This window comes from Neophocaena asiaeorientalis, unplaced genomic scaffold, assembly GCF_003031525.2.
Source record: "Neophocaena asiaeorientalis asiaeorientalis breed wild unplaced genomic scaffold, Neophocaena_asiaeorientalis_V1.1 scaffold251, whole genome shotgun sequence".
NCBI classification, from domain to species: domain Eukaryota; kingdom Metazoa; phylum Chordata; class Mammalia; order Artiodactyla; family Phocoenidae; genus Neophocaena; species Neophocaena asiaeorientalis.
The window spans coordinates 9731226-9752651 of NW_020173377.1; the positions used below are offsets into that span (position 1 = coordinate 9731226).

Genomic DNA, 21426 nt, shown 5'->3' on the forward strand with positions numbered 1-21426 from the left:
TGGGTATTTACCCAAGAGAATTGAAAGCAGAGTCTTGAAGAGATATTTGTACACTCATGTTCATAGCAGCATTATTTATAGTAGCCAAGGGGTGGAAGCAACCCAAATGACCGATGAATAGATGAACAAAATGTGGTATATACCTATAGTGGAATATTATTCAGCCTTAAAAAAAGAAGGAAATCGTGTCGCATGTTACAACATGGATGAACCTTGAGGACTTATTAGTGAAGTAAGCCAGTCCCCAAAAGACAAATATATATATATATGGATATGATTCTATATATATATATGAGTCCACTTAGGTGAGGTACCTAGAGTGTAGTCAAGTCGTAAGGCAGAAAGAAAGTAGGATGGTGGTTACCAGGAGCTGGGGTCGGGGTGTTGGGGAATTGCTGTTTAAAAGGTGCAGAGTTTCAGTTTTGCAGATGAAAAACAGATTCTGGAAATCGATTGCACAACAGGTGTGATATGCTTACCCCTACTGAACTGTACCATTAGACATGGTTATGACGGTGACTTTTATGTGTGTTTTAGCACAGTTTTTTTTAAAAAACCAGCGCCTTAATTCACAGCTGCGGGTGGTTTTGAAGGAGTGGCCTTATCAGAGCAAATGCAGTCCCGTTGTGCGCGACTGAACCCGGCTGTAGATGTCTGAGTGAGCAGACATCTGCTCCTAATCTTTCTTGAAAAGTGAAAGAATCCTACTTTCCCCGAGTCCTGAGAGTGGCCTCTCAGATCCAAGCTCATTTTAGTCTTGACCACGTAGGGGTTCTTGTCTTGAAGCAGAAGTTGAGCCCTCACTGCGGGGTAGGAAGCGTTTCAGAAAGGTCCATCTGATGTCTCACTGCCTGTAGCATTTATAGTACATTGTACTCCGTTTTTATTTGCTTCTACTGGGATGAGAGCCAAGCCAGTAAAAGGCAAACAGCATTAATTCAGTGATGACATATGCCACTGAAAACTGTTTTTCTTTCTTTTTTTTTTTTTTTTTAATTTTTTGGAAAAAGCAGAATGGAGGCACTTTACTCAGATTCTGGTGGATGTGGAAATAAAAGCTGGGAGGAGGAAGGGCTGTGGGGAGGTCATTAAACCCTACCTCCCTCCCGCAGATGCTCAGAGAGGGTTAGGTATTAGACAGCATTTTGCCGTAAGTTTCCACTGGAAGACATTTCTGAGACTGGCTCATTCTCTGAGTCCCGGCCCTGCCTGGCCTCACATCTTCTGACCCTCCTAGCAGCCCCTCATCTGCACATCACATCCATGGGGGGAGAGGGGGGTGTAAGTTGATACCTCCTTTCCATTTTTATCCTCTTACACACAGGCCAGAAAGATGCAGCCCTGGAAAGAGTATGAAGAAGGTCCAAGTCCACAGAGAGGAATGGCCCACGTTTATAGATGGAGCAACTGTTTGATTCATTTCTAATTGGTTGAAAAATAAAATCTCTTTGAAAATAAATATGGAATTGGGAAAGCTGCCTGGTCAGAAGCAGCCTCTTCTCTCGAGCTGAATTAGTAACTTCAGAATCCTGGTCAGGAGTCTTATTAAACCATGATTTTTGCTTTTGATGATAAGGCCTTTGTAAAAGTCCCAGGTGTGTGCGTTGTTCTGCTGATTCTTTGGGTCAGAGTGCCATCCTGCAGACAGAAATTCGACTGGCCAGAGGGAGCTGGCAGCAGGAGTCAGGAGTGAAGAAAGCAGGTCTGATGTGAGACATTAGGGAGTGGTGAGGACTGTGGCAAACTGATGAGCCATGCCCTGTCTTAGAGAGTGTGTGCTGCTTGGTTCTAGCTGATGTTTGCCATGTGGGAATTCAGACTTGTGTTGCTAGCCAGTTTTGAACATCTCCAGGAGAAGATTCCCTTTTTGATGTTTTTGTGAACTCTATTGTTTATTAAATCTTGGCAACTAACTCACAATTTAATTAATAATTCCCGGGGGAGGGGTGCCAAGCCAGACACATCTGTGGGCTGCCAGTTCACACAAACCCGTGGCAGGCAGGAATCAAAGGGCTAGGCCTGCTGGCAAAACCAAACCAGCTGGACAAATCAGAGATGGAGGCGAGAAGGAGGTGCATTAACCCAGAGGTCCTGCACTTGTCCTGGTGTCAGGATTCGGGCATCACAGAGAGAGGCAAACCTTCCAGGAGCAGGGTGGCCAAGCTCTGCTGGACCTTTCAGGAGGCAGCTGGGATACAAGTGAAGCTCTGAATAAAAGTGAGCTGCTCCTAACAGTTGGGAGCATCTAATTTTATCACAGTCAGCGCCGTTGCTTGGTTCCGTTGAAAGGAAGAACGAATGTTCTCTGGACGCGGGCACTGTGACCAGTCTGGCTTTCTGAGGATGCAGCCCGTGCAGTCACACAGCCCTGTGTTCAGAAGGCCCTGTGTTCGCCTTCATGTTCTGCTGCCGTTTCTTGAAACTCTTTCATAATTTCTGATCAAGACGCCCTGTGATTTCGTTTTGCATCTGGCACAATCTGCTTTGCACAGATTATCTCATTTCATCCTTCGAAGTCCCCTGAGAGGTGAGCGTTATCATCTGTTTTCCTTTGACAGAGGAGCGACCAGAGGCTCAGAGACAGGCAGTCACTTATCCAAAGTCACACAGCTAGAAAGGCCTAAGCCAGAATTTGTAATCAGGTCTGCCTGACTCTGAAGGGCAGGATGTTGGTTTCTCTGAAAAGTTGATAGTATGTTCTAGTCTCTGGGGGCCTTGGCGTGGGGAAGATTGTCAGGAGACTGAAGCAAAGGAGGAAGAGAGTGTATACCCAGCTCAGGCGGCATGTTAGGTGTCCCTAGTAGCTTCTGGTAGTTCACTATTTGATTCTGCTTTCTCTTTTGAGGGCCTGCTGGGCCACAGATTGAGTCAGGCAGTGGGACAAGCGTCTCTCCTGAAGGATGGCAAGAAGCGTAGTGCAGTCTTGTCTCAGGGCAGACTTTGAGGTACTGTCTCTTCGCTGGCCGTCTCCTCACAGGCAGCCCCCTGCTGCTGATGCCCACAGAACCCATCTGAGGTTCTGTGTGGTTGCCACCTATGCCCTCATTTATTACAGGGGGATTCCGATTCAGCAGACACCCGATGAGCGCTCAGCATCTGCCTGGCGCTGTGCTAGGGTGTTGAAGAGGGAGAGGATGCTGGTGGTGATGGTGATAATTAGTGATGCTGTGGGTGGTGGGTGGGGATGGTGATGACCATCATCACAGTTGTTAACCAGGTGCTTATGGTTGCCAGGCAATACGCGAAGTGTGTTATTGCATTAGCTCATGTAATCCTCATGCCACCCACGAGGTAGTGAGCAATATTATTATTTCCACTTACAGATGAGGAAACTGAGGCCCAGAGAGGTTAAGTAACTTGCCCAGAGTTGCATAGCAAGTAGGAGACAGAGCTTTATTACTGTTCTATATACAGAGAAGATCAGCCCTGCTTTGGGGGACCCTACAGTAAGTAGTAAAAGAGCATTTGTGGGGCTTCCTTGGTGGCGCACTGGTTGAGAGTCCGCCTGCCGATGCAGGGGACACGGGTTCGTGCCCCGGTCCGGGAGGATCTCACATGCCGCGGAGCGGCTGGGCCCGTGAGCCATGGCCGCTGAGCCTGCGCGTCCGGAGCCAGTGCTCCGCAACGGGAGAGGCCACGACAGTGAGAGGCCCGCGTACCGCAAAAAACAAAACGAAAAGAGCACTTGTAATTGAGTGTGATGTGTGCCGTAAAAGAAGTGCACAGTGACAACCACCATGACGAGAATGAGAGTATTTACTTAGCATTTGCTCAATGCCGGGCACACGTCTAAGCGTTCTACGTGCATCTTAAGTTTTCCCACCACCTCTATGAAGTAGGTTCTTTTATCCCATTTTATAGATGAAGAACTCCAGGCCTAAACTGATGTAAGTTATTGGTTAGAGGTCACGTAGAAGGTGGCAGAGCCAGGATTTGAACCTGTGATCTCTACTCTGCCCTCCAGAGCACAGACCGAGGGTCTGGGGAGGCTTCACAGAGAAGGTGGCACCTGAACCAGGACTGAGGAATGAAGAGGCGCTTCTGAGGGCGGGGTGGGAAAGGTGTTCCTGGCAGTGAGATCAGCAGGGACAAAGGCAGAGAGGTGGGCCCATGGCCCAGCATGGTCACTGGGTGTGTGTGTGTGTGACCGGAACCCATTGCAGGGGGCGCAGCAGGCGATGATGGGGCGGGAGGAAGGCCCACTCGTGAAGGGTTTTGCTGTCCCTGAGGGCAGTGTGGGATTCCTCAGGAGAGTGACAGGTGCAGATTCCACATGACTGTGTGGCCATGGAATGAAATTCCAGGCTCCTGGTACTGCGAAGACAAAGCGGTACTGTGAATTTTAACATGAACTCAGCTTTCTCATGCCCGCGTGGAAATCCAGGGGCACTCCTATATTTGCCTGACCTTTATGTAAAAGACCCGGGCAAATCCGGCTGCCGGTCATTAGTCCAGTCCAAGATTAAAGTGCTGTCAGAATCATTTCCTTAGGTCTCTGTCTCACACTGCAAGTTGTTGCCGGCCTGAGTTCTCCTCCATAGAAACCGCCACTTCGGGGGCTGTCCAGAGAAGGATTTCTGATGTGTTCACTACTCCATCCCCTCAGAAAAACAACAACAAAAAACATTACACATAGGCTTCCCTGGTGGCGCAGTGGTTGGGAATCCGCCTGCCACCGCAGGGGACACGGGTTCGTGCCCCGGTCCGGGAAGATCCCACATGCCGCGGAGCGGCTGGGCCCGTGAGCCATGGCCGCTGAGCCTGCGCGTCCGGAGCCTGTGCTCCGCAGTGGGAGAGGCCACAACAGTGAGAGGCCCGCGTAATGCAAAAAAAAAAAAAAAAAACCTTACACAGCACTATGAAATATTAGAAAGAGAAGTAGCTCACTGGTGATGAAACCTGAGGGACAATTTTGGTGAAGGGTGCTTCTCAGTGATTGAGGATGAGAAGGACCTGGGGTTTGCATTCGGTCTCCTCCCCATAGCTGCCTACTGTATAGTAGCCCAGGCAAGAATCCTTTTCTGTAAGAAGGCAAGGAAAGAAATAAGACCCTGAGTATGCAGGGGCTTCCCACGGTAGATAGTGAGTTCCTTGGACGTGTGGCCTGTAATGTCAGCCCTCCTGCCATATTTTCCATTAACAGGACCATCCGGGCTTGGGGATTCCCCACTGCCAGCCAGATTATTACCTGGTTGGGCTGCCCCCTGCTGGAGCCCTGCAAAATTATCCTCATTTGCAACTGTAGTTCTTGCCGCACATGTATTTACACATTCTAACCCAGTTAACTCATACCACGTAAGAGCTACGTAATCAAAATCCCATAAATTCCCAATTAAAATCCCCGCTTTATCTAAAAATACAAGAACAATGGGGGAAAGTGTGGCTGGCGGCCAGAGCTTTGCAATTAAAGCATCGTATCGCGGGATAGACTGCATATCTGATGTGCAGCTACAGTACTGCAGTGATTTCCACTGCAAGCCCTGGGGCCCAAAAGCGGTGCCCGTAATTGAGCCTACAGACCCTGGCTGAGGTGGCCTCTAACGCTCCATCTTGGCGGCCCCCCTTGTTCTCCTACCCACCCCCCCCACAGGCCTGGCTAACTCCCCTTCATCCTTCAGCTCCCACCCGAGCGTCAGGAAGCCCCTCCAGAATTCCTGGGCTAGGACAGCTGTTCCCCTGTACCCGTTGTGCTTCCCCTGGCATCACATTCATTTTATTCTAATTGCTTGGTCATGTGTCTGCTTGTTCCCCTGTAAATTCCTGCCCCACGGGCACAGGGTTGTTCCTGTCTGATGTTCTCCTGCATCCGCCTCCCGCAGCACCGTGCGTGACACACAGTCGGGGCTTGACAGATAGCTGCCTGATGAAAAATTGCGGAGCGAGGGATATCGAGAAATGGGCTGGCACAGTTCGGGAGGCAGTTTATAAACCGCCGGCTGCCCTGCTGTGATTTTTGATCAGAGTGTGCCTCACTTGCCTGCCTCTGTGTCTTTTTACCTGTGAGCTGGGCATAAATCTGGCCCTGCCTGTGCATGAAACAAAGGAGGGCATCAAGGTCCAGTACGTTCGAGGAAACCCAGTAAAAACCCTGTAACCCGTTTCTTCTTCACTCCAGGTCTTGCCTCCTTAGCAGTCTCCTCCCAGGGACAGTTATCTCTTTCCTGCTCAGCCCACCTCCTCTCTCTTGGAAACGCAGCCTGATTAGCCCTGCATTTAGTCCATCCAGCAGACGGACGCTTGCGGCTGGCTGCAGGCTGGCCTCGTTTTTGCAGAGCAGGAGGAAACCTTGCTGAGCACGGGTCAGCCTGCAGCCAGCTGTGGATGATTTCGTGGGCTTCTCGCGGTCACAGTGAACCTTCGCTTTCTCACCGCGTGCCTCTCGTGACCGTCTCTGTGTACCTGGGCTCTTTCTTCCCAGCCCCGCACTGCATCTGAGCTTCATTCGGGCTACCTGGAGATTTCCAGGTGTTGACCCCACAGTTCGAGAGACTAGGTTCTCACCTGAGGCTGCTGGGGACTTGTGAAGATCCTCGGGCCTGAGAGAGACAGGAGGAGCTGCTTGGGTAAGAGGCGCTGGTTGACCAGAGAGAATCCTGGACCATCTCACAAGCTTCCCCGGTTAACCCCCACACTGACGGCTGTTGAGTAGCCAACGTGCGCTCGGAGGAGAGCGAGGCGTGGCAGCCAGTCTGAGAGCTTTTAGAAGGATGGGGAGAGGGGGTGGCTGGGAGATGAGATCAAAGGAAAAGCTTTTGAACCATATTTGAGGAAAAACAGGATATCTGGGGATCTGGGTGGTGGGAACTGGTAGGCAGAGGAGTTTGGGTGCTCCTTCTGGGATGTGCGGTTGCTCAGACTTTGAGTGGCTCGTTGAGATTCTGGGGTGAGAGCGCCATTGCCTTAGCTTGAGTCCTGCCCCTACCCTTGGCCAGGAGCCTAGGGGGGCCCACACTTGGACAGTTGTGCCACCAGGACTGTCTGTTGGGGAGAGGTGGTCTCCCACAGCAGAAATGGGTGCAGTTACTAAAGGAAGGGGTAACAGATGCTAAGCAGACAAAGAAAGACATACCCATTGTAGTCACAGCGGTTATCTTGGTAAAACCCATCACTGCCTCCCTCCCTCCTGCCTTGGCAAACCTGCAAGGCTCCCCCGCCTCTTTCCACAGGCAAGTTTTGTGCTACATTCCGACTTGAGCACATTTCTTCAGTGTATCCAAAGGCCGCTCAGGGACGGTAAGGTTCTTGGAGTGAGGCTGGGTCTCTGTCTTCCGTGCAACTCTTCTTAACATCTTGAACGCTACCTGCAAATCCATCCCACTGGCGATTACAGGGTGCAGCCTGCAGAAAAGGTCCCATTTGGCTTGGGACACGGTGGGAAGCAGTGTGGGCTGCAGGTTGCCCCCCGTCACCAGGTAGCCTTGTTCTCCAGAAACCACCCAAAAGTGGAGCAGAAATCCCCATCACACTCTGGCTCCCCAGCCCCCGGGCTCGGCTAGCCTCTGTCCTCTAACTGGCATGGTTTCTCTTTGCAGCAGAAAAGAACACCTCTGGAATGATAAGCCGCCCTTCTCCAGGGAGGATGGAGTGGATCGTCCCTCTGATTGTGGTATCAGCCTTGACCTTCGTGTGCCTCATCCTTCTCATTGCTGTACTAGTTTACTGGAGGTGAGTCAACCAGGCAGCACTGACACAGAGGGTGTGGGCGTTGGGTTGTGCTGTCAGCATGCTGCCCTGGGGGGTGGGGGTGGCTGGCCCGAGGGGAGGAGAAGCCCATGACCTCTTCATTCAGAAAGGTAAGGTAGCTGGAGTGTTTTCTGGTGTCGCCACCTGGGAGATCCGCTTTGTCTGCAAGAAGCCGGTGGGATAGAGCCACTACTGAGATGAAGGCGCTCGTGATGAGTTTCTAGGATTTAGTGCCAAAGAGGCTTTTGCTTGGGAATCAGGGATATCCGGGTTCAAATCCCAGGCCTGCTACTTGCTGGCAACAAATCCCATTTCCACTTTGAGCTTTAGTTCCTAAACCTGCAAACTGAGTTAATAAGTTTCACAGCATTTCCAGTTTCCCTGAGACCGTGCTTCGCTTTGTCGTATCCGCATAATAGCTCCTCTTGACCTGAAAATTTTTTTCATAGCCCTTTGCTGGAAATTCGGTGATAGGAAAACGTTTATCATGTTATGTGGCATTAAATAGACACAGGATAAAGATGGCTGATGGTAAGTCATCCTTATGTTAGCATCATCCTTGAACTGGTTCTCACTGCTTCCCACGGGAAGCCTGCTTGCAGCTTCTATTTAAAAGTTGTGTGTTTTTTCAGCTACACTCTCTCAGCCAGTTTAACTGAGTGAAGCAGGCTGGCCCACGCGGCTGGCCTGGCTGCCTTCACCTGTCAGACTGATGTAGGAAGCTTCTGCCCTTTAACAAGCTTCATCAGTGATGAATAGGTGTCATATTTCCCTCCCTCCCTCCCTTCTTTCCATTCATTTGATGAATTTTGAGCCCCTGTGGTGTGCCAGACACTCTTCTCTCATGGAGCTTACATCTTAGTGGGGGAGACAGGCAATAAATAAAGCAAACGAGGTGGCGGTAAGTGTATAATGGAGAAAACTGAATCTGGAAAGCAGAGGGGGGATGCTGAGGCTTAGTGGTGAGTGGTCAGAGTGGTTAAGGAAGGCCTACCTGGCGAGTGGTATTTGTCCAAAGACCTAAAGGAGGAAGGAGTCAAATGGGCTCCATCTGGGGCATGTTCCAGGCAGAGGAAACAGCATGTGTAAAGGCCCTGAGGCAGGAGTGCGCCTCGTATGTTCCAGGAATGGCCAAGAGGTGTGGCCGGAGCAGGTGAGAATGGGAGAGAGGGGTAGGAGAGGGTATCAGGAAGAAACAGGATGGAAGGGAGTTGAGTCAGGTACTGCTTTGTGGGCCATTGTAAACACATTGCCTTTGACCCTAAGAGAAGTACTGTTTGGTAGAGAAGTGTTGTGATCTAACTTCAGGATTACTTGGCTGTGCCGCAAAGACCACTGCAGAGGAGCAAGGGGCAGAAACAGAGAGACCAGGTAGAAGACTGCTGAACTGGTCCCAAAAGGAGTGATGGTGTCTCCCATGAGGGCAGCAGTGCAGGTTGTAGAACTGATTGGATATAGATACATTCTGAAGGTAGGATCAACAGAATCTGCTGACAGATTGGCCGGTGTCCCTAGGTCTGTTTTCAGTTGGAAAGAACAAGAGAAGAAGGAAGGGTTCATCCGAGGCTTCCCCAGGCGTCTAACTATAGCCGCGTTAGTGCTACAGACCAGCTAGATGATGGATTATATTGTGTTTCAGGGTGAGCCTGGAAACACTAGACTCACCTCCATGCCATCCTTTCTCCAGGACAGTGGTTTGCAAACAAATAGTTGTCTGGAGCCTGTTAGTAAGTGGGAGGCTGCCTAACATGGGTTGAACTGAGCGCATAGAGGGAACGAAAGGTCTGCCTGCCCTTCTCTTGGCTCCTTTTGGTGCCGTGTGGTTTTAGTTGCAGGCTCTCCCCACAAAGGAGCACACCCCACAAAGGAGCACAGAGAACCCACAGCTGCCCCTGGCTGGGTAACCCTAGCAACCCCAGTGTGAAAAAGTTCCTGTTCCAAATAGTTCTAGCAAAAACCTCAGGGTTGTTTCTGGTTGGCCCACCTTGGCTCTCTGCCTACCTGAGAACGGATCACTCTGACCAAAGCAGACCGTGGACATTTGGCCAAGCAGACATGTTGAGGGCAAGCTGCTTACAGGAAGGGGCTGTGTAATGTCATAAAGAGAGCTTTCAAGACCCTTACATTCAAGGTGTTTTTTCCCATTAGAAATTCACAGTTTATATTTTTGACAAACTCAGTGAGTCTGAATCAAAAATATAGGGCTCTTTTCACTGCAATTGCACGGGTTCATGAAGCCGTTGGAAGTGAAAGCCGAGGACCCTGAATTGTTTCTCCACTAGTGTCCCTTGCACGATGTTGGTGTTTGCTGATGTTCACAGAGTCCTTTCTGAGCACCAGCTGCTGTGCCAAGCTCTCGCCAGGCCCCATCTCCTGGGATCCTTACGACACATTTGTATGTTCCCATCCCCATATTAAAAGTAAGGGGCAGAAGCTCGGGGTGGGGCACGTGACTCGTGAAGGGTTCTGCAGGAAGTGGTGGGCCCTGGTTTTGAACACAAGATGTCTTCAATCTAGAATCCATAAACTTTTTGAACCACTGAGATACATACCTGGTTCTACACTGAATCCTGTGGAGGATGAGCGTGATGGGTGCTCAGCTCTAAGTCACATGGACTTGGGGTCCGTGGGCCTATTGTGCCAGCGCCTTACCGTTAGACTCAGCTGCTTTCTTTGACCAGGGAAGGGAAAGGGAACCAACATTGGTTGAAATGCCTACCGTGGGCTCGGGAGCGTACATTGTTCTCATCCACTACTGGTCAGAACCATTTCTGTTACTGCTGACAGAGACCTCTTCCAAACTGCCTTAAGCACAGGAAAGAAAGACTTGGTTGATTCGTGACGTTGGTTGTTCCGGAGCATCAGGCCCAGCTCTTTTGGAAAGACAGAACAAGGAAAACGGGGCTCGGCATGTTTGTGAGCCTCTTTCTCTCTCCCTCTGTCTCTGGGATCTGCACTTTCTCTGTCTGTCTGGTCTTTTCTCTTGGGAAGGCCCTCTGACTGTTTCCACATGGTGGCCTCTGGCCCATGTTGGACTTACATCCCCCCATCCCAGTGGAAAGGGAATTGCTCTCCTCCAGTAGTGCCAGTTAAACCCCAAGGTGGCATGTCTTAGGACTGACTCCGGGTATTTGCCCGTCCCCGGAGCCCTCTGGCAGCCAGCGGAGATGAAGACTTGTCGGGCCTGGGTCTTACATTTAACTCTGGAGCCCAGAAATGAGCACGTTGCCCTCAAAACCACATGCATTGAAGGTGGACAAGGGGTGGTTCCCCAAAGGACCATCGAGACCCAGAGAGGCGACTGGATGCAGGTGCTAGGCCGACAGAAGAGGGCGGTGCCCCCTCCAAAAGCTGAGAACTCGGAATCGAGGAGGGGAGGGATTTGCACTAAGAAAAGAGAATTCAGACTTGGATAGCAGGGGAAATATGCGTGTAAATAGCCGGAAAGAAACAAGGCAGGCATGTGAGCTCAGCATGGCCAGCCTGGGGTTCTCACTAGGACTCTGGTGTCACATGTGTGTGTGTCATGCCCTGGAAAAATGAGGGGTGCTTTCAGTCCTGTCTCAAGTGCAGGATTATTAAAGAGTGCATGCAGGAGTTTAGAAGGTTCAGCTCAGGGTTCTGCTATGGAATAATAAAGCTATTTCACTATTCTGTGGGCATTGGGGCCCCTTGCAGCTCCTATTCGGCAAGCGCTTATGGAGTTCCTGCCACACGCTGTGCTGGGCCTGGTGATTTAGGGTTGATGGCCCTTCGCTCAAGGCCCTCATGGTCCCCTGGGCGACGCAGTCAGGTAAACAAAGACTACGGCGAGTGTACGGACAGCAGTGAGCCCAAGTTGCTGTGACAGCACGCAGGCAGGACTTGCAGCAGGCCGGGGGGCGGGGTGGAGTCAGACAAGGCTCCCTGGGGGAGCTGATGCCCGAGCTGGGCCTTGAAGCACAGCGGTCCCCAGCCAGTGAAGGAGGCGTGGCGCTGGAGAGAGAGAACCCAGCCTCTCGTAAGCAGGCACCTGTGGTTCAGTGTTGCTGGAACAAAGCATGAGGACAGGAGGGGCCCGATCACGAAGGCCCCGATGCCACTGCCGTATCCTGAGAGTGATGGAAACGTATGAAGGGCCAAAGCTGCGAGAGGGCAAGACGAAAAGCGGCAAACACTGGGAAGTGAAGTACGAACACGGGCCAGAGTCAGGCAGCCTGGATTTGGGGCCAGGCATTACCAGTCCCTCACCATGTGGGTCGCCTTAGAGCATGTATTTCTAACGGGAATGTGATCATCCCCAAAGCGGTCAAAATGGGTTTGGGGAAGGTGAAAAAACTTTTTGTATATCAAGCACAGATATACACACACACACACACACACACGTATCTAGTACACACACAGATATGCAGTTTGTCATTGATATTAAAATTTCATTGGGAGGCTGTGATTAGGAAAAAAAGTCTATAAAGGCCCCTTAGGGGAGGTGCCTATGAAAAAAAGGGGGAGAAACACTACCTTAGACAAGACTCCTCCATCACCTTCAGCATCCTCCTCTGCAAAATAGAGTTAAGAAATGTGCCAGTGAGTTCATGTGAGGATTAGGTCTGAGCACCAGGAAACGTTCATTCCAGTGCCCGGCAGACGGTGAATATGAGATCCCTGACTGTAGAGAAAAATACAAATTCAATTCTGGGTCCTGCTGTGTCTAAAGAGAAGTCATTGTTCTCCAATAAAGAAAATGAGGTTTACAGATCTAAACAGATGCTATCCTGGACATGGAATCATATCGTAGCACTGCACACACTTCCCAATTATATGTTCACTGCTTAACACATGGCTTGAAAATAACTTTCGGAATTTCCTTCTAGAATTCCTTCTTTTGCGTGATCTCAGTTGTACAAAGTACTTATCCTAGAAATAGCTGGAAGTTGCCTGTTGGGAGCTAAGGATAGTAGAAATGTAGGTGAACCTACCGAGCAGAACCACTTTGGGCCAAAAGAGGGAAGGGCGGGGCTTCCCTGGTGGCGCAGTGGTTGGGAGTCTGCCCGCCAATGCAGGGGACACAGGTTTGCGCCCCGGTCCGGGAAGATCCCACATGCCGTGGAGCGGCTGGGCCCGTGAGCCATGGCCGCTGAGCCTGCGCGTCTGGAACCTGTGCTCCGCAACGGGAGAGGCCACAACAGTGAGAGGCCCGTGTACTGCAAAAAAAAAAAAAAGGGAAGGGCAACCATAAAGCTAATGATTGGTTTGGGTGATACTCTTAATGGGCTTGGAGACAATTCCAGAGGAGCTTACCCTAAGTAACTAAAGATGTGACCCCACCCACGGCCCTGTCCCTTCAGAAACAACACTGAGGCAGGGTGGTCAGCTTGGGCAGTGCTGGAATCAGCTGCTGGAGCTGCTGCAGGAGATACCACCAACACCCCCCCCCCCCCCTCCCCGCCACCCAGTGGCCTAACCACACGAAGCTGAGTCCTCACCGTGTGAAGTCTGAGGTGGGTTGGGCAGCCCTTTCCCACCTGTGGTGGAGAAAAAATTGATAGAAAAATCAACGAGGCACCTAGTTTTCAACTGCATGGCCTGGGAGTGTAATCCTCCACTCCTGTCTGCTCCCCATTGGCCACAGATGGCCCCTCAGCCCCAAGGACACACGATAAGTTGGGGAGCGCACTGATATTCGTGGAGCACAGCCAGAAGTATCCTTACATATTTAGGCCCTTTGGCATCATTGGGTTAAGAGTATGTTTCCTGAAAGGGACCTCTTTGGAGGCCAGTTGTTAGTCTCATTACATCACATTTGGCCAAAACTAAAAAATATAGGTAGAGACCTCGTATATTTCTGGTCAACTGGAAGATATACAGAAGTCTTTTGGGAGCTATTTGAGCAGCAGTTTTACAGGCAGCAACGTGAGTTTGTGGGAGAAGTTTATTTTGAAATACGGTTGGCTGAGATGTTACAGGGAGTTCCCTCTCCGAGTCTCCTTGCAAAGGTCTGCCTTGAAGAGATGTAGTAAAATCTGTGGCAATGCAGAAGGTGCTGTAAAGCTAGGAAGAAACATGCAGAGCGTTTTGGCACCAGGGTCAGGGCGGTGGGACAGCTAATAAAGATAAAATCAAGGGAAAATCAATGAGCACTTACCACTTGCCTCCTTTTATAAATGGTGCCCTGTGTGTGCCTTTTAAATAGTGTAACCCATACCAACATGCGATGGTGCAGAGCTGTAATTGTTTCAATTGAAATGAGGGAGAAGAAATCAATTCAGTACTTTTTAAAGTGTGCCATTTCGGCCCTGTTCCCGAAGATGGTAACAAAACGCACCTTTTGAATGACTACAGTCAGAAAGGCCGTTCCAAGAGCTCCAGCCCCCCGTCTTACCAAGACAAGCTGTTATATGGCATTAATGTGCTGACGTTCTTGAAAAAGACTTGGAGCAGCACAGCTGCTGCCACTCAGAAGGGGAAATTTTGGAGAAGGTTTCTTTGCGATTTTCATAATTTGAGGTTGATGCTGGGAAAAGAGCTATATACAGGGTGTCCAGTCCGTATGCTGGAGCATGCAACTTGTTTATTTATTAACTTGTTCCATAGAATACCTTAGCAACTGTGAGCAAGACATGAGCTTCCACTTTGAATTCTCAGTATTGTGAAGATATTTTTAATTCTTATTTTTCCTGTAATCTTGAGGAAAATTGCTTTGAAGGTAGCTCTTCTCTCTCTGATGAGCAAAGAAAGTCTTACCCTGACATGGCTTCATATATCTTAAGGCCTAAACAGCCAAGAATCTCTTCTTGAGTATTCACCATAATACACATGTGCTAAGTGGATTAACATTCGAATCCTTGGAATTATTACATCCATTTTGCAGATCAGAAAACTGAGGCTTGGTAAAATCATAGGTCACAGTGTTAATCTTTGGTGGATCCTGGATTTGAACCCAGCCACTCTGACCTCATTGCCCACTGTGTTAATCATTACATTGTTTTGCCTAGACGGGGAAGAGCTTGTCTTGAGGCATTTACTTCCTTCCACAGCCTGTTTTTATAGCACATGTTTGTGTGTTGAAAAGATCCTATGTTTTGGATTTGCCAAAAACACAAAGGAGAATACTTGAGGACCAACTATATGTATTTTCAAGTGTTTTAGAAGCCAAATAGATTTTGATGTTGAATAATATCACCTGTCTGTTCTGTTCTTAGTTCCAGCTAATCAGTGCTATCGTACCTTGATGACAAATTGAGCATCTTATTGACCGTAATTCTAGCTTGGGAAAGAACTTTCCAGAAGTATAAAACAGCTTTTCTTCTCACACTCAGATAGGGCTGAGCTAACTACACAGACTCTGGAACAGAAAATGGAAACTCAAAGTGGGAATTGTAACATCTAACCCAGGTTTGTTGCAGTTTGGTATTAGAAGGATTTCACTTTCTGATCTGAGAAATTCACATCCCTCTTCAGCCCATGACTGAGCCGTCTGTAAATTCCGTGGTAAATCAGTCAACACCAATTTAGCTTCATAGGCAGATAGAAGAAGGTCTCTCTTTTACTCTCATCTTTAGATGTTCAGAAATTTTGCCCTCTGTTGGTGCCTCCTCATTAAGAATGCTGTTCATGAAAGCAAGTGCATTGTGTTGACACTGCAATTTTTCTCTTCCCTGGATGTTCGGGGGAGACAGCGTAGTAAATAGGAAGGGACACAAACCACAAATGTGTCTGGGTTTTGAGTTGGCATAACGGAGCCTCTGGTAGACAAACAGATGCGTGTCAGGTCAAGTGTGGGCAGGCGCTAACACCCTTCTTGATGGAGGAACGGCAGACCACATGTGCCCAGCGGAGCTCGCATCCCTCCTGGATTCCACAGTAGCAGCCGTGACACTCAGAGCTGCTGTGAGCCGGGCACACGCTATGCGCCCATCTGCTCTAGCAGCGGGCGCTTCCGTGCGTGCTCTCTGATGACTGGATTTGGTTTAGATGTTTGCCCTCCCCCCCTCCACCCCAGGAAAGTCACAAAGGAGATGGTGTAATAGCAGTGATCCCTCCCGTGCACGTGACTGTGGACAGATAGCAAGGGGGAAACATTGTCAATCACAACAGTCAATAATGGTGAATTAACGTGAAGCAAACATGACATGACTTAATCCTCACAGCAGCCATGGGTGGTGGCCAAGGTGGCGGGGACTGCATCACCTTCTTCCAAGGGAGAAGACAGTGTCCGGAAGCGGGGACTTGCCCAGGATCACAAGCTAGTATGTTTGGGAAGTACAGTTGACCTTTGAACAACGCATCTTTGAACTTCAGGGGTTGACTTATACTCGGATTTTTTTTCAGTAGTCAACACTACAGTACTATACGATCTGTGTTTGGTGGAATCCATGGAATCACAGATGTGGAGGAACTGTGGATATGGAGGGCCAACTACATTATATGCAGATTTTCGACTGTGCAAAGGTCGACACCCTAACCCCCATGTTGTTCAAGAGTCAGCTGTATTCACACCTAGGGCTCTGTTTTGTTGTGTTGACCTAAGACCCTTCACAGCTGGCTTGTGTATTCCTTCCTTCATTTGTTCATTCAAAGACGTTTCTCAAGCATCTAGTTTGTGTTGGGCACTGGAGATGCTGCAAGGAGACAGAATTCCTGTCTCAAGGAGCGTGTAGGTTAATGGAGGAGATGAGCAGGTAAACAAAGGTTATCCCAAATAAAGGTCAAAAACTGGCGGCCTCCAGGTCTGTTTTATGTAGCTGACTTCTTGTTTTTTTTGGGTTTTTTTAAACATTCCCTCCCTCCCTTCCTTCCTTCCTTCCTTCCTTCCTTCCTTCCTTTTTTGGCTGTGCCATGCAGCACACAGGATCTTAGTTCCCCTACCAGGGATCGAACCCGTGCCCCCTGTAGTGGAAGCGTGGATTCTTAACCGCTGGACCGCCAGGGAAGTCCTGACATCTTGTTTTTTAAAAATCTGAATTATTTTGAAAATGGGAAGATTTTGCTTAAAACCCCAGCTGTCTGGGTTCTCGTGATAAACAGGGAGATCGACATCACTGTTCTCACATCCCCTCGTGGCACTAGTAGGCTGCACAGAGCCAGCTGTGGTCCCCTGCTCGCCAGTCTGCCCGTCTCTGCCCTTCACTTAAATGTGCATTCTTCTATGCAAAATAAAGTCCACTTTTGTGGGCAGGCTCAAATTCTTTCTGAGGGGATTTGGGGCACATACACAGGCATTGGGTCAGACCAAGCTGCTTTTCTGTATCTCTTGTGAGGGAGGGCGTGCGAATCAAAAGATGGGTTTACATGCAGTTCGAGTCTAGAAAAAGCCAAGCTTCCCAGTCGTACTTTTTGGTGGCTTTGTGTGATCACCTTTATCTTTTCTGTAAACAAACCGCTCACGGGGCCACCTGTATTCTGGGCATCATTCTTTCTTTTATAAACTGGTAAACTGCCCATGTCACTCATCTCTCTGGGGAACCTGTGCCTGTAGGTATAGTTCAAGAGGTTTTTTTTTTTTAATCATTAGGAATAACTGTTACAATCCAGCTCGGCAAAGCCTGACAACGTGTGGAGCCAGTGGGGAGAAGAATGCACATTTCATGATGCCAAAACATGCTTGCCTCAGAGGGTTGAGTTTCTGATGACATGGTGGTGTCTTGCTCTGAGATGCTAAAAGCATGGGGGTAGGGAGCCTCTAGAGACCGCAGCTGTTCCTGAAGATGGGCAGCTATTTTTTTCTTTCTCTGGGCAGCTCTGTGCAGGGAGATCTGGGTCACGTGGGCGATCCTAGGCAACTTTTGCTCAATAACTGTTTCCCAAATGGCTACTCAGGGGCCTTTCAGAATTCAGAGAACCGTCCGTTGTTATAGTAACCGGCCCCCTGCTGTCTGGTTGGCCCTGAGATGCCAGTTGAAGCTCTTAGAACCAGGGAACGTGTAGTCATTTAGACAAAAGCAGGGAGAGATTCACCACTAAAGGTTGCCATTTAAACACTATGATACTTAAAAGACAGGATGCACTCTGTTGAGAAGTGAATGGATACATTTTTCAGCCAAGCTGGCTTTTCAGGAAAAGGGAAACTCCTTATAATGTTCAGTCTCTGCTACATAACCAACACCTTTCTTTGGATTTCTCTGAATTAAGTGTCCTCTCTCCCAGGGCTGATCAGGTCTGTCCTGTCGGGTTGCTCAGGTAGCCCCCTCGATTATTCAGGATGTTAGTTTTATGGCATTTGCTTCTCAGCGGAGTGTTGTCAGTTTACAGGGTGGTAGTTTGAAGCGCCTGTGATTGTGTGTGAGGAGAAACTGCGGAGATAGCCGGCTCCGCTCCAAAATTCCCGAGTGAGTCTGGCAGAATTCAGAGTAGGGCTAAGGGTTGAGAGGAAGTCTAAATATTTTAGGAAGCTGCAAATTTCAAGTTCTTATGAAAATTTGCAAAAACACTCCACACACTCGTGATTTCCTCGGATTAATGTTGGTAGCCGCACTGAGTATGTGCGTGGTTTTGAGGACAGTTGTTGTAGGTGCAGAATGTACTCAATAGAGGGAGACGAGAAGTTCTGAATTACAGCACCCTCCCCTTCCCTTCCGTTCCTCACCCCGACACTTTTTAATCATTTTCCCAAGTTTTGATTCCTCCCTAATTTGGTTTCTGCGCCAAGCACTTTTACCCAACTTGGAGTCTAATAATTAACAAAATAAGTGAAAGCTTGTATTAAGGGAGGAGAAAAACCAAATAGTTGAGAATTAGAGGATGTCTCTTCCTAGAAGTAGAAAACCACCAAGTAAATCAGAAGTTAACAAATGTTCTTTGAAATCACATAACCTGAATTCAGAGTTCTGCATGGGATTCATGCGAACTTCTAAAAAAGAGAACCTTCCTATATCGGAGTTAATCTTTACTGTTCTATCAATGGAGTTTGGAAAGAATAGGAATCCTTTCAGTGTGAAATGCTATAGCCCAGGTGGTTTGGGGATTAAATATAATTAAATGAACATTTTCCAGTATGACAGAAGTGCATCTTTCAAGTGCTAGAGCCAAGTCTCCAATTCTCAGGTCATTTAAGTTTTAAGGGGAAACGAAATATCGGACTTTATAGTTGGTAATAACTTGCCAACTGCTACCTCCACCTTATCTGAGGAGCCCTCGTACTATTCCACCATCTGTATTGTGAATCAGGAAAGTATTTGTCCAGAGATGAGAGGAACGCATGGGGAAAAGGCAAAACCCCGGATTGGTCTAACAGCACCAAATTCAGAGAAATTTGTGGCAGAAGGGAGGTTCAAACAGTACCAAATAGATTCCTCCCAAGTTCTATTTATTCCAATGGTATTTTAAGCCATCCTGTTTGCAGGGGAGCTTGTCAAAAGTGGAAGGACCAGAGGTCATTATTGGGTTGGTGATATCTTTTAAAAAAAATTTTTAACATCTTTATTGGAGTATAATTGCTTTACAATGGTGTGTTAGTTTCTGCTTGATAACAAAGTGAATCAGCTATACATATACATATATCCCCATTTCTCCTCCCTCTTGTGTCTCCCTCCCACCCTCCATATTCCAACCCTCTAGGTGGTCACAGAGCACCGAGCTGATCTTCCTCTGCTATGTGGCTGCTTCCCACTAGCTATCTGTTTTACATTTAGTAGTGTATATATGTCCATGCCACTCTCTCACTTCATCCCAGCTTACCCTTCCCCCTCCCCGTGTCCTAAAGTCCATTCTCTACATCTGCGTCTTTATTCCTGTCCTGCCCCTAGGTTCTTCAGACCTTTTTTTTTTTTTAGATTCCATATATATATGTTAGCATATGGTATTTGTTTTTCTATTTCTGACTTCACTCTGTATGACAGACTCTAGGTGCAACCACCTCACTACAAATAACTCAATTTCGTTTCTTTTTATGGCTGAGTAATACTCCATTGTATATATGTGCCACATCTTCTTTATCCATTCATCTGTTGATGGACACTTAGGTTGCTTCCATGTCCTGGCTATTGTAAATAGAGCTTCATTGAACATTGTGGCACACGACTCTTTTTGAATTATGTTTTCTCAGGGTATATGGCCAGTAGAGGGATTGCTGGGTCATATGGTAGTTCTATTTTTATTTTTTTAAGGAACCTCCATACTGTTCTCCATAGTGGCTGTATCAACTTACATTCCCACCAACAGTGCAAGAGGGTTCCCTTTTCTCCACACCCTCTCCAGCATTTATTGTTTGTAGATTTTGTGATGATGGCCATTCTGACTGGTGTGAGGAGATACCTCATTGTAGTTTTGATGTGCATTTCTCTGATGATTAGTGATGTTGAGCATCCTTTCATGTGTTTGTTGGAAATCTGTATATCGTCTTTGGAGAAATGTCTGTGTAGGTCTTCCACCCATTTTTGGATTGGGTTGTTTGTTTTTTTGATATGGAGCTGCATGAGCTGCTTGTAAATTTTAGAGATTAAACCGAACCTATGTTGAATAATAGTGAGGAGAGTGGACAACCTTGTCTTCTCCCTGATCTTAGAGGAAATGCTTTCAGTTTTTCACCATTGAGAATGATGTTCGCTGTGGGTTTGTCATATATGGCCTTCATTGTGTTGAGGTAAGTTCCCTCTATGCCTTCTTTCTGGAGGGGTTTTATCATAAATGGGTGTTGAATTTTGTCAAAAGCTTTTTCTCCATCTATTGAGATGATCATATGGTTTTTCTCCTTCAATTTGTTAATATGGTGTATCACATTGATTGATTTGCATATATTGAAGGATCCTTGCATTCCTGGGATAAACCCCACTTGATCCTGGTGTATGATCCTTTTAATGTGCTGTTGGATTCTGTTTGCTAGTATTTTGTTGAGGATTTTTGCATCTATGTTCATCAGTGATATCGGCCGGTGGTTTTCTTTCTTTGTGTCATCTTTGTCTGATTTTGGTATCAGGGTGATGGTGGCCTCGTAGAATGAGTTTGGGAGTGTTCCTCCCTCTGCTATACTTTACTTTGGAAGAGTTTGAGAAGGATAGGTGTTAGCTCTTTTCTAAATGTTTGATAAAATTCACCTGTGAAGCCATCTGGTCCTGGGCTTTTGTTTGTTCGAAGATTTTTAATCACAGTCTCAATTTCAGTGCTTGTGACTGGTCAGGTTATACTTTCTATTTCTTCCTGGTTCAGTCTCAGAAGGTTGTGATTTTCTAAGAATTTGTCCATTTCTTCCAGATTGTCCATTTTATTGGCATATAGTTGCTTGTAGTAATCTCTCATGATCCTTTGTATTTCTGCACTGTCAGTTGTTGCTTCTCCTTTTTCATTTCTAATTCTATTGATTTGAGTCTTCTCCCTTTTTTTCTTGATGAGTCTGGCTAATGGTTTATCAATTTTGTTTATCTTCTCAAAGAACCAGCTTGTAGTTTTATTGATCTTTGCTATCGTTTCCTTCATTTGTTTTTCATTTATTTCTGATCTGATCTTTATGATTTCTTTCCTTTTGCTAACTTTGGGGTTTTTTTGTTCTTTCTAGAATTGCTTTAGGTGTAAGTTTAGCTTGTTTACTTGAGATGTTTCTCGTTTCTTGAGGTAGGATTATATTGCTATAAACTTCCCTCTTAGAGCTGCTTTTCCTGCATCCCATAGGTTTTGGGTCTTCGTGTTTTCATTGTCATTTGTTTCTAGGTATTTTTTGATTTCCTGTTTGATTTCTTCAGTGATCTCTTGGTTATTAAGTAGTGTATTGTTTAGCCTCCATGTGTTTGTATTTTTTACAGATTTTTTCCTGTAATTGATATCTAGTCTCATAGC

At 47.6% G+C, this 21426-nt stretch overlaps 1 protein-coding gene across 3 annotated transcripts in view; it reads left to right on the top strand.

The window, feature by feature from the left end:
* PTPRG (protein tyrosine phosphatase receptor type G) overlaps positions 1–21426 on the top strand; it is a 717425-nt gene that overhangs the window by 621849 nt on the left and 74150 nt on the right. For 2 of the 3 annotated variants that reach the window (XM_024746428.1, XM_024746430.1), the window contains exon 13: positions 7533–7665. In XM_024746428.1, the coding sequence (XP_024602196.1) occupies positions 7533–7665 (133 nt within the window). The remainder of the gene's footprint in view (positions 1–7532; positions 7666–21426) is intronic. The other variant, XM_024746429.1, reaches the window with a different exon arrangement.